This window comes from Ochotona curzoniae, unplaced genomic scaffold (assembly GCF_017591425.1).
Source record: "Ochotona curzoniae isolate NIBS_2020 unplaced genomic scaffold, NIBS_Ocur_1.0 scaffold_4683, whole genome shotgun sequence".
In the NCBI taxonomy this organism is placed as follows: Eukaryota; Metazoa; Chordata; class Mammalia; order Lagomorpha; family Ochotonidae; genus Ochotona; species Ochotona curzoniae.
Genome location: NW_024467121.1, coordinates 734031 through 746106, shown reverse-complemented (window position 1 = coordinate 746106; position 12076 = coordinate 734031). Strand labels below are relative to the sequence as shown.

General features: G+C 48.6%; 1 protein-coding gene across 5 annotated transcripts in view; it reads left to right on the top strand.

Annotated features, from left to right (window-relative positions):
• Positions 1 to 11250: 11250 nt before the first annotated feature.
• Positions 11251 to 12076, top strand: part of LIN9 (lin-9 DREAM MuvB core complex component) — a 50441-nt gene continuing 49615 nt past the window's right edge. For 4 of the 5 annotated variants that reach the window (XM_040968064.1, XM_040968066.1, XM_040968067.1 and 1 more), the window contains exon 1: positions 11401 to 11479. In XM_040968064.1, coding sequence (XP_040823998.1) covers positions 11401 to 11479 — 79 coding nt within the window. Of the gene's footprint in view, positions 11480 to 12076 lie in introns of all 5 variants that reach the window. The other variant, XM_040968062.1, reaches the window with a different exon arrangement.

Below are 12076 nucleotides of genomic sequence, written 5' to 3'. Positions count from 1 at the left end.
GCTTTGGGGTTACCATCGCTTTGGTGTTAATATTGCAACACACAAGTTTGAGGAAACACAAAGATTACAACAATTATTAATATTACTGCTATTGTTATTACTATATAAATAAAAATAGGATTTATTATTATATGATGCAAAATAAGTTACACAGGTATGCAAAATTAATCTTCTAAGGTCTAGAATCACATAGGACAGGAACAGTAAAAAATAATCAATAATTGCTAACTAATAATCAAAGATAACTACTCTTAGAATTGTAACAGATTTCCTTCCAGTCATCTTTCTATACATAAAATGTTTGGATCGTAACTGAGCTACGTGTACAGTTCTCATCCTACTTTTCTGCAAGTGACCTTTACAAGGTGACTGGGGTTCTGCCGTCGGGAATAGATTAATCTCTTCATGTGATTAATGGATTAGAGCAAGGATCCACAAGCCTGCTCTGAAAGCCTACTGGGCTTGGTCTCTCACCTGCCCCTACACTACCCCAGTTGTCACTCTGCTAGCACGAAGACCATTAGCACATGTGGTCCCTCCACAACCTCAGGGTTGGTGCTCAGCCAACCTAAGACTGTTGTCTATAACACACCAGAATGTATATTGTATTACTAGTACCAGAAAAGTGGCCAAGAAGGCTTTGAGAGGTGACTCTGAGAAACAGACTCCAGCAGAGAGGCCCAGGAGGCTGGCCAGCAGACCACTCTGAAATGTTGCTATGTAGCAAAGAATTGCTGCTCTGAGCAAAGGGACAGAAACGATGAGACCAAGAGCCAGCTGTGCAGTCGCCGACACTAGCAGTCACCAACACTGGCAGGCTGAATCCCGTGGAGAGGCCCGATCAGAGCCACCTGTGACACTTGTGCCAGGCCTCAGGACTAGGCTCAGAAACAATCATCTTGGGTAGATATTTGCTACAGAGACTAAGACATCACTGGGGTCCCTGCATTCCGGGCCAGAGTGTCCAGGGGCCAGTCCTGGCTCTGCTTCCCCTCCAGTTAACTGCTGATGGGCACTGTGGGAATAGTAAAGGATGGCTCAAGTCCTTGGGTCCCTGCCACCCATGTGGGAGACCTGGATGGAATTCTGAGTTCCTGACTTCAGTCAACCCCAAACCTGGCTGTTTCAGGTATTCGAAAATGAATCAGTGAAACACTGCTGTTTCTGTCTCTCTCTCCTTTCATCTCACCCCCTCCCCCATGCACGCAGACACACTGCCTTTCAAGTAAATAAAAATAAAATGCTTTCATTTAAAAAGAAAAGAGGGGTTGGCATTGTGGCGTAGTGGGTTAAGCTTCTGACTGCAACATGGGAAACCTGGACAGCTCCAGGTTCCTAATTTCAACTTGGCCCAGCACTGGATATTTCAGTCATTTATTTGGGGATTGATGATATTCCAGCAAATCTCTCTTTTTCTCTCTTTGCCTTTCAAACAAATCCTGAAAACATTGTTGCTGAGCTAGAGAATCCAGGCGCCCTCCCCCAACCCTAGGACGTAGCTATATAGCTTTTTGTACAAAGTTCTACATTCGGAGATCTTTATATATAAATCATCCTATAGTGACAAAGAGCAGATAGTGGTTGCCTAGCACTGGCGGGCGTGGGTCTGACTGCCAAGGAATATATATTAGGAAACCCTCACTGGTAATGGACATGTTATATATCATAATCATGGTGATGCATACACTGGTGTCAAAGTGCATCAAGTCATACACTTACAACAGATGTGTCTCATAGATAACCTTTACCTCAGTAAATGTTGATTTATCTATTGATTGAGTTTAAGATGCATCCTTACCTTGTTGAAAGGCAGAATTAAAGAGAAAGCTTTCATCCACTGGTTTATGTGGCCGCAGTAGCTGGAGATGGACCACTATGAAGACAGAAACCAGGAGTTTCCTCCAGGTCTCCCACACGAGTACAGGGGCCCAAGAACTTGGCCCATCCTTCAATGCCTTCCCAGGCCATTAGCAGGGAGCCATCTTGGAGGTGGAGAAGCAGGGACCCAAACCAGGACAACTATGGAATGCTGGTGGCACAGGCAGAGGATTAACTAACTATGCTACAGTGCTAGCCCCTCAAAGTTGATTTAAACAAATCTAGGGCCCAGTACAGTAGCCTAGTAGCTAAAGTCCTCACCTTGTATGCTTGCCATCCAACTCTCTGCTTGTAGTCTGGGAAAGCAGTCAAGGATAGCCTAAGGCCTTGGGACCCTGCACCTACATGGGAGGCCCAGTAGCTACAGGCTCCTGCCTTCAGTTCGGCTCAGCTCCAGCCACTGCAGCCACTTGGGGTGTAAATCAGCAGACAGATCTTCTCTGTCTTCCCACCTCTCTGGATATTTACCTTTCCAAAAAATAAAATGTGTGCGTGTGTATATATATATATAATGCATTACTATATATATTATATATAATACTATATGTATAATAAATATATATATATATTTTAATTTGCAAAGCAGAGTTACAAGGGAATAAAAGAAAGAAAATGGAGAGATCTTCAGTCCTCTGGGTCACTTCCCCAGTGTCCAAAATGGCTGCAGCAGGGCCATTCCAAAGCCAGGAGCCAGGAGCTTCTTCCAGGTCTCCCAAGTGGATGGTCAAGCATTTGGCTCATCCGCTGATGCTTTTCCCAGATGCATTAGCATGGATCTGAAGTGAAGCAGCTGGGACTCAAATAAGCATCTGCATGGAATGCTGGTGGCACAAGTGGTAGCTTTACCAGCTTTGCACAACAACAGCTCCTTAAAAGTTGATTTAAAAGAAACAGATGGTCAGGTGATGTCACACATTTAAGATTTGTGCACTTTATTAAACATGTGTTCTGTTTTGATTAAAAAAATCTTAAGTTGGCTACAGTGCCAATCATATGTAGATGACAAAACTAATGAAGGGCACCATCCTTGTGGCTTAAATTGTGGCTTGAGACACTGGTATCCCATCCTAGGGCGCCAGTGTGAGTCCTCTGCTGCTCTTCTCCCCATCCAGCTTCCTGCTAGGTGCCTGGGCAGACAACAGATGATGGCCCTTTGTACTTGGGTCTCTGCCACACACACTGGAAACCACTTGGAGTTCCTGATTCCTGGCCCAGCCCTGGCTGTTGTAGTCATTTGAAGAATGAACCAGCAGATGAAAACTCAATCTCTCTGTGATGCTCTGCCTTTCAAAGACAAATAAATAAAAACTTACAAATAATCAAGACCAATGTTGACTTACAACCCCACTCCTGAAATATTTGGTGAAGCTGTTTACATTTTTCTTCTTGGTCTCCCCTGCTTTGCACCAATGCACAGCAAAGAAACATTGGTGAGTGAAGCTTTGGATTATAGAATCTCCATTGTTGGTGAGCAGTCAGGATTCTGGAAGAAGGGTAAAGGAACCCTGCTGGGAACAAAGCCCCACCTTCTTGCCTTTGTGGCCCTACCTTTTCTGCCTTTTTTTTAGATTTATTTTTAATTTTTATTGGAAAGGCGGATATACAAAGAGGAGAGACAGAGAGGAAGATCTTCTGTCCGATGATTCACTCCCCAAGTGAGCGCAACAGCCGATGCTATGCCTATCCGAAGCCAGGAGCCTCTTCCGGGTCTCCCACACGGGTGCAGGGTCCCAAAGCTTTGGGCCGTCCTCGACTGCTTTCCCAGGCCACAGGCAGGGAGCTGGATGGGAAGCGGGGCTGCCGGGATTAGAACTGGTGCCTATATGGGATCCCGGGCGTGCAAGGCGAGGACCTTAACCACTGTGCCATCGCGCCAGGCCCCTCTGCCTTTTTTTTTTTAATCTTAGATTTAAAGATCTATTTTACCTTATTTTTTTTTAAGATTTATTTATTTTTATTGGAAAGTCAGACACACAGATTTGGCCCAGCCAGCACTGGCTATAGCAGGCATTGGGAAGGGGACAGCACTACCTCTCCCTCTCTTTCTCTGATATCAATTCATTCCTTCATTCACTTAAAAAATCAAATCCATATCTACCATTCTTCAGATCTTTTTTTCCTTAAGATTTAAAAAAAAATTTTTTTTTTAATAGAAAGCAGAGATACAGAGAGAAAGGGAGAAACACACATAGATTTTTCATTGCTGGCTCACTCCCCAGATGGCCACAACAGTTGGAACTGGGCCAGCCAGAAGCCACATGAGTGCAGGGAGGGAGGGGCCAAGGACTTCATTTTCCCAGGTACATTAGCAGGGAGCCAGATAGGAAGTGAAAAAGCTTAAAGCTGAACCAGCAGCACCCACAGGGGATGCCAGCATCATAGGCAGTAGCTTCAGCGTGGCACCAAAGCAGCAGCCCTGAGCTTGCCCTCCTTGCACGGCCTGCTCTGGTATGGCTTCCTGATAGATGCCCCCCAACACCTTGAGAAAATCTGGACAATAATTGTATCTGAGGATATGGGCGTATGTGTCTCTAAGGAGGATGTCAATTTCTCATGGTTTGTTCTGCTAAGACATCTGTTAGTCCTTCAAGCAGGTGTTGTTCGTCCTCACCTCCACTCCATTATGCAGACAAAAAAAAAAGAAGCCCTGCATAAATAGCCTGGAACAGACCTGTAAATTGTGCTAAGCCTGATGTCTTTAAAAGCAGTGTCTCAGGAAACAGCTAACAGCAAGCATTTCTTCTGGGTACCATTTAGGAAAATGACGTTGGAAAAAAGTGGTATGGACCTGGAGTTTGAGTGCTAGGATGGGAGCCAGGTGTTTTGCATAAAGGATCCCATTTAATTCTCACTACAGCCTTAGGAAATAGGTTTAATGACCTCCTCTCTCTCTCTTTCACCCACCTTTTCTCTCTCCCTCCCTCCAACAAAATGGTACTTTCAGCTGGATCTCAGGGGAACCAAGAACTTGATGACCCTCCTAGGAACCATTCTAGAGAAACAGTATCTGTTAGGGATTCAGTGTGCATCATCCTATAGCCCCCTGGGTCCAACAGGAAAAGCAGCTTCTCATTCTAGTGTAGTTTACAGGCTGGTAAACAAAATGTACAGCAGAAAAGATCAGGTGGAAAGTACAGAAGTTGGATGTCCATCTTCACATTTACCATTTTACGTTGTTCAGCTAGTGTCCTTTTGACTTTAATAAGTGGCTTAAAAAGCCCATTCTACAGGGCCTGGTGATGTGCCAGAGATTGTAAAGCCACTAGTGATGCTGGCATCCCACATGAACACCAGTTCAAGACCTGGCAGATGGGGCTGCCAATCCAGCTCCCCACAGGTGTCTGGGAAGCAGTGGATAATGGCTCAAGTATTTGAATTTCTGCCACCCAAATGGGAAACCCAGGTGGAATTCCTGGTTTTGGCCCTGGCTGTTACAGACTTTAGGGAGTCACTGGATGAAAGAGTCTCACTCTGCTTTTAATACACACACACACACAAACACAACACACACATAATAACATGGATATACAATTATCTGTTTGGGTCCTATATAACAGTGCCAGCCCCTTGAATCACTAAAGTAGAGCTGCTGGATTGTACCTTTTTATTTAATTAATTAGTTGGAAAGTCAGATTTATAGAGAGAAGGAGAGACAGAGAAAAAGATCCTCTATCGCTGGTTCACTCCCTAAGCAGCCACAACAGCCGGAAATGAGCTGATCCAAAGCCAGGAGCCAGGAACTTCTTCCAGGTCTCCCACATGGGTGCAGGGTCCCAAGGCCTTGGGCCGTCATCTACTGCTTTCCCAGGCCACAGGCAGGGAACTAGATGGGAAGCAGAGCTGCCAGGATTAGAACTGGTGCCCCTATGGGATCCGGGCACGGGTAAGGTAAGGACTTGAGCCGCTAGGTTTATTTTTGAACAACCACTTTACTGTATCCCATAGGAGATGTCTCTATAATCCCATGAGCAGGGTAAAAGGGTTCCAATGTCTCCAGATCCTTGCTAACACTTGTTATCTTTTTGAGTATAGCTATCTTGGTGTGTGTGAATTGGTGTCTCGTGATGTTATTTTTTCTTTCCCTAACAGCAATATTGAACATCCTTTAAGGCACTTATGGTCTATTGCATCCTCTTTTGGAGACATGTCTAGTTAATAATTTTCTTACTTTCGGATTAGGTTTTCTTTCCTTTTTTAAAGATCTATTTATTTTTATTGGAAAGACGGATATACAGAGAAGGAGAGACAGAGAAGAAGATTCGTGCGCTAATTCACTCGCCAAGTGGCTGCAATGGCCAGAGCTGAGCTGATCTAAAGTCAGGAGTTCAGAGCCCCCTCCAGGTCTCCTGTACTTGGGTACAGGGTCCCAAGGCTTTGGGCTGTCCCAGGACAGTGCTTTCCCAGGCCACAAGCAGGGAGCTAGATGGGAAGTGGGGCATCCAGGATTAGAACTGGTTTCCATATGGGTTCCTGGTGCATGCAAGGTGAGGACTTTAGCCACTAGGCTACTGTACTGGACCCTGGGTTATTTTTGAAATTATAAACTTTCCAAATCATATTTTGGATGAATGTGCCTTATCAGTTATATGATTTGCAAATATTTCCCCTCTCTGAGGGTTGTCTTTCACTTACTACTTTTTTTATCTTATTCTTAATGTTGTTCACATAGTTGAGGAGGATGCATACCCATATGGGCCTCTGATTAGGGTATGCATGGCTGGGGCAGGGAAGAAGGTGCGTAGGACCATTTTTTTCTCCTTTATCTGTAGGTAGCGGAGCGTGGGCTGGGGAAGGGGGCCACTCCTAGCTGCCAAGCTGCATCAGCATCTGGGAATGGAAGATGGTTATCTTAGAGACCTTGATGGTTTTTCATTTTTTTACTTTTATTGGAAAGGGAGATTAAATCTATGTAAAGAAGGAGAGACAGAGAAATATCTTCCATCCATTAGAGCTTCTTCCTCTAGGTCTCCCATGCCAGTGCAGGGTCCCAAGGCTTTGGGCTGTCCTTGGCTACTTCCCCAGGACCCAAGCAGAGAGCTAGATAGGAAGTGGAACAGCGGGGACACGAACTGCTTCCCATATGGGATCCTGGCGGTTGCAAGGTAAGGATTTAGCCACTAGCTATCGTGTTGGGCCCTAACATAGATTACTTAAGAGATTTACTTATTCATTTGAAAAGCAGAGAAAGAGATAAAAATGGCTCATGCGTTGGTTCACTTCCCCAAATGTCTACAATAGGAGCTGAATCAGGTCCAAGCCAGCAGCCTGGAGCTCCAAGCTGGTCTCCCCATGTGGCTGACAGGGACCCAATTCTGTAACCCATCACCTGTTGCCTTCCCTGGGACATTTACAAGAAGCTGGATCAAACACAGAGTAGACAGCTTTCAATTTGGCATTTTAATGGAGGATAAAGGTATAACAAGTGGTGGCTTAATATGTCACACCACTACATCTCCACTCCCACTTTGCTTTGGCAAGATAGCTTCCACTTGTTGGTAACCATCACTTCGGTGTGATCACACACATTAAGTCACATCCCATCAATAGTTATAATGCTTCAGGATCTTGATCTTACTCATTAAAAATCTCCTTTGAGGGTCTAGAACAGTAGCCTAGAGGCTGGGGTCCTTGTCTTGCATGCGTCAGCATCCCAAATGGGCACCGGTTCTAATCCTGGATGCTCCACTTCCCATCCAGCTCCCTGCTTGTGTCTGGTAAAGTAGTTGAGGATGGCTCAGGGCCTTAGGACCCTGTACCTGCTTGGGAGACATAGAAGAATCTCCTGACTCCTGGCTTCAGATTAGCTCAGCTTTGGTTGTTGTAGCCATTTGGGGCTTAATCAGCAGACAGAAGATCTTTTTCTCTGTCTCTCCTCCTCTCTGAATATCTGACTTTCCGGGACAAATAAATCTTTAGGGCCAGGCGCAATGACCTAGTGGCTAAAATCCTCACTTTGAACGTACAGGGATCCCATATGGGCGCCAGTTCTAACCCTGGCAGCTCCACTTCCCAATCAGCTCCCTGCTTGTGGCCTGGGAAAGCAGTCAAGGACAGTCCAAAGTCTTGGGACTGTACCAGTGTGGGAGACCTGGAGGTAGTTCCTGACTCCTGGATTTGGATTGGCGCAGCACTGGTCGTTGCGCTCACTTGGGAAGTGAATCATTGGACGGAAGATCTTCCTCTCTGTCTCTCTCCTCTCTGTATATATGACTTTGCAATAAAAATAAAAATAAATCTTAAAAAATAAAATAAAAAATCTTTAAAAAACTCAAACATCAAAGACTCTCTCACTCTTTCAGATAAACAAATGATCTTTAAAAAAAACATTAAATAAGGGGGCCCAGTGCAGTAGCCCAGTCGCTAAAGCCCTTGCCTTATGCGCCTGGGATACATCCCATATGGGTGCTGGTTCATGTCCTGGCTGCTCCACCTCCCATCCAGCTCCCTGCTTGTGGCCTAGGAAAGCAGAGGACAGCCCAAAGCTTTGGGACCTTGCACCCGCGCGGGAGACCCGGAAGAGGCTCCTGGCTTCTGGCTTTGGATTGGCTCAGTTATGGTCACTGTGGCTACTTAGGGAGTGAACAAGCAAATGGACGTTCTCTCCTCTCTCTATAAACCTGACTTTCCAAATAAATAAATAAATCTTAAAAAGTCAAAAATTAAAATAGGGACCAGTACTATGGTACAGTGGGTAAAGCCACCTATGATGCCAGCATCCCACATGGGCACCATTTCAAGTTCTAGTTGTTTTGCTTCCTATCCAGCTCCCCACTCAAGACCTGGGAAAGCAGCGAAGGACTATCTAAACTTTTGGGCCCCTGCACCAATGTGGATGACTCAGAGTAGGCTCCCACCTACGGAGCGATCCAGCTCCATCTGCTAGGACCATTTGGCAGCAATTCACAACTGTTGAATTATCAAAACCACTTGAGCAGGACCCTTGGAGCATGCCCCACAGCAGGGACTTGTGATGGGTGGGAGGCTGGGTGGGGCTTCTCCCTTTATCTCTCCATTACCCCAGATACAGAAAAAAAAAAAAAAAAGCAATGATGTGGAAACAATAGTCATACCCACTTTCCTGTAGCCCTTGACCCTTTGTGTCCTAATCATCTATACAAAGACTGTCAAAAATAAAGGGAAAAGGGCTCAGTGCGATAACCTAGCAGCTAAAGTCCTCCCTTCAATGCAACAGGATCCCATATGTGCACCAGTTCTAATCCTGGATGCCCTGCTTCACATCCAGCTCCCTGCTTGTGGCCTGGGAAAGCAGTCGAGGACGGCCCAAAGCCTTGGGACCCGTGTGGGAGACCTGAAAGAGGATCTGGGCTCCTTGCTTTGGATCGGCACAGCACTGGCCGTTGTGGTCACTTGGGGAGTGAATCATCGGACGGAAGGTATTTCTCTCTCTCCCCTCTTCTCTGTATATATCTGACTTTGCAATAAAAATAAATAAATCTTAAAATACAAAGATAAAAATAAATCTTTAAATCTAACTTCCTTGCTATATATATAACAAGGATCCTCAAAGAAGAATTAAGTGTTTTCAGTGTGATCACATGATACTTGTATTGGTAGACCTGGAGCTGGAATACAGGTTTGGGGACCAGCCTAGGAAAAGGATCGCGTCAAGTCTTCATTTATAGATAATTAGAAGGACCAAAAAATATTGTTTTAAAGCAGCAGCTTTAAAACTGGGAGGAAAAAAGAACGGCTTTGCCTTGGCTTCATGATACCCAGACAATCACGCCTGCCCCACCAGCTTCCTTCACACGTTCTGCTCCTTCCTTTTCTTTGGAGGAGTGAACTTGTTCTTGATCTCCTCCTCACACTGACAGCAAGGTGCAAGCTGTGACGGCTGCAGGTGCTGACATCAGCGACCAGTTTTCTGATCTTCTAGAAGGCAGCCCAGGCCAAGCTATGGGGCGCAGGAAGGGTAAACCTTCATCAGAACAAAGAATTACTTTGTAAAATTAAGCTTTCTCCCCACTTGTCTCAGCTAGGTGTCCTTGCCCAGTACACAAAGCTGGCATCATTAATGAATCTCTCTCCTGCTCACCCTTAGGGACTTTCAGAATCTTTTGGCTTGCCACTGCCTCCCTTTTATGCTGTGATGTGTTGGTCCAGCAGCCAACCACTACCTGCTAGGAACTCTCACCCATCTAGCAACTCCTCTGTCCCTCAAATCAACCTGTTGTCTGCACTGCACAGATGAGAAACCAAGGCGAGGAGAATCAGGAAACAAACTGGATTAAGATAACAAGGGGCAGCCGGACTCCCATCTTAGCCTCCCTTTGCCCTCAACAGCTTCCTGACTCATTGCCAAGCTCCTATCTTGCTCCCCCTCGAAATTCTGCTCCCCAACACAAATGGAACTTGCCATGCCAACTATTTGAAACTAAACTCCTTAGTATGTAAGTCCAGTGCCCAGCCCTAACTGACCTTTGCAGGCTTACTCTCATAGTATTCCACCACTTTTCAACTTTTTAAGTTTCTGAGATTCATCCGTGTCTTCACATTGCTTAACCAGCCCACTTCCCCACCCCCAATACCTTCCTGGAAGAAAAAGACTAGGCAACATATTTCAGATTAGTAAAAAAAAAAAAAAAAAAAAAAAAGCAGCAGCTGTTTATGACGGGCAATGTTACAGACGGGAATTGTGTCATCTTTCCTGGGCTTCTCTAGAGCCAGCCAGGACGGATCCGGACGCTCCTGCGGGAACCCGCCCGCATCTTCACCAAAGCTCCGGCTGCCCTCTGACAATCCTCTCCGGGCTCCCTGCGTGCGTGTGCCAACGTGCAATGGAAGAAGCTGAGCGGCGCAGTTATTTCGCGGACAGACCCAACTGCCAACTTCACGACCTCTCCTGGCCGCATGCATTCTGTCCGAGAGGTGGCTCCGGCTCAGGCAAGGCCACGGGGACCCCACATCGCGGACCTGCAGGCGGTGGGGCTGCTGTGGCCTGAGCTCTCAGCAGGGACGGGTGCCCGCGCCCGAGAAAACGTGGGCTCCGGGAGCCGAGAACGTAGAACCCCCTCGCATGACGCCACCAGGAACCCAGGGCTGCCTCACCGCCGCAGGACCCACAGGTGCCCCTCCCTGCCCCCGCCAAGGTTCGCGCGGCCTCCCTCCCGCGCTCCCCTCTGGAACAAACAAGTCCGCATTGCCCGCAGCTGCAGCGTGAGCCGCGAAACGCGCGCCGGGAGCGAGCCCCGGAGGGGTGGCGGGCGGGCGGCGAGGGCCGGAGCGGGGCCCGGGCGGGATCCGGAGCTGGCACGGCTCCCCGCGCGCTCGGGCGCCGGGCCTCTCGGCTCTGCCTTCCTGCGCCCTCCCTCCGGCGGAAGGGGGGCGGCGGGAGCTCCGAGCGAGGCGAGGGCCCCTCGGCGGCACCCCCTCCCCGGGCAGGCGCGGGCGGGCGGAGCCGAGCCCGCCTCAGCCGGCCGCGGCGGGAGCAGCTCGGCGCGGCGCCGCGGGCAGCGAGCTCCGCATTCGAACCTCCCTCGCAAAGACAGTCTCCGCCCCACAATGCACCGCGGCGGGCAGCCTTTGAAAAAGCGGCGCGGCTCGTTCAAGATGGCGGAGCTCGACCAGTTGCCTGACGAGAGTGAGTAGCACCTCAAGCACCCCCGTCTTCCCGCCGGCCGCCTGCCCCGCGCCTGTACCGGCCGGGATAAGCGGCCGTGCCCACCACCCGGCAGGCGGGCTGACTACCAGCCCCACCGTGGTCCCCTAGTCCTCCTTACTCCGGGGTTGCCGCCGCGTCGCCGCCTTTGTTATGGTGTCTGTGTATTGGTTTCTGGGGTTGTGGGAGCGCCAGGGCCGGAAACCGAAAGCCCAGGAGTCCACTGTGTGTGGGGCGGAGGCTGTGGCTGCTTCCCTGGCCCGACTCCGGCCCCCGGCCGAGGTGAAGGCAGAGCGGCCCCCGGACGCCGGGGCTGTCCTCGCCGCCTGCACCACTCGCCCGGCGCCGAGAGACGCCCGCCGGGTTATGTAACTCGCCGGGCCGGGGGGCCCGAGGGCGGGCTCGGACTGGGCACGCGGTGGTCCCTGCCCATTCTTGTCCTTGGCCTCTGATGTTGACCTGTCACAGCTCCCACCTCTATAGGCATCGGTGATCTCCACTGCCCCCCCCCCCAACCCTACTCATTGGTGTGTCCACCGCTGGAAGTGTTTCCGTGTCAGAGGCTTGGCCCCTTCCCCC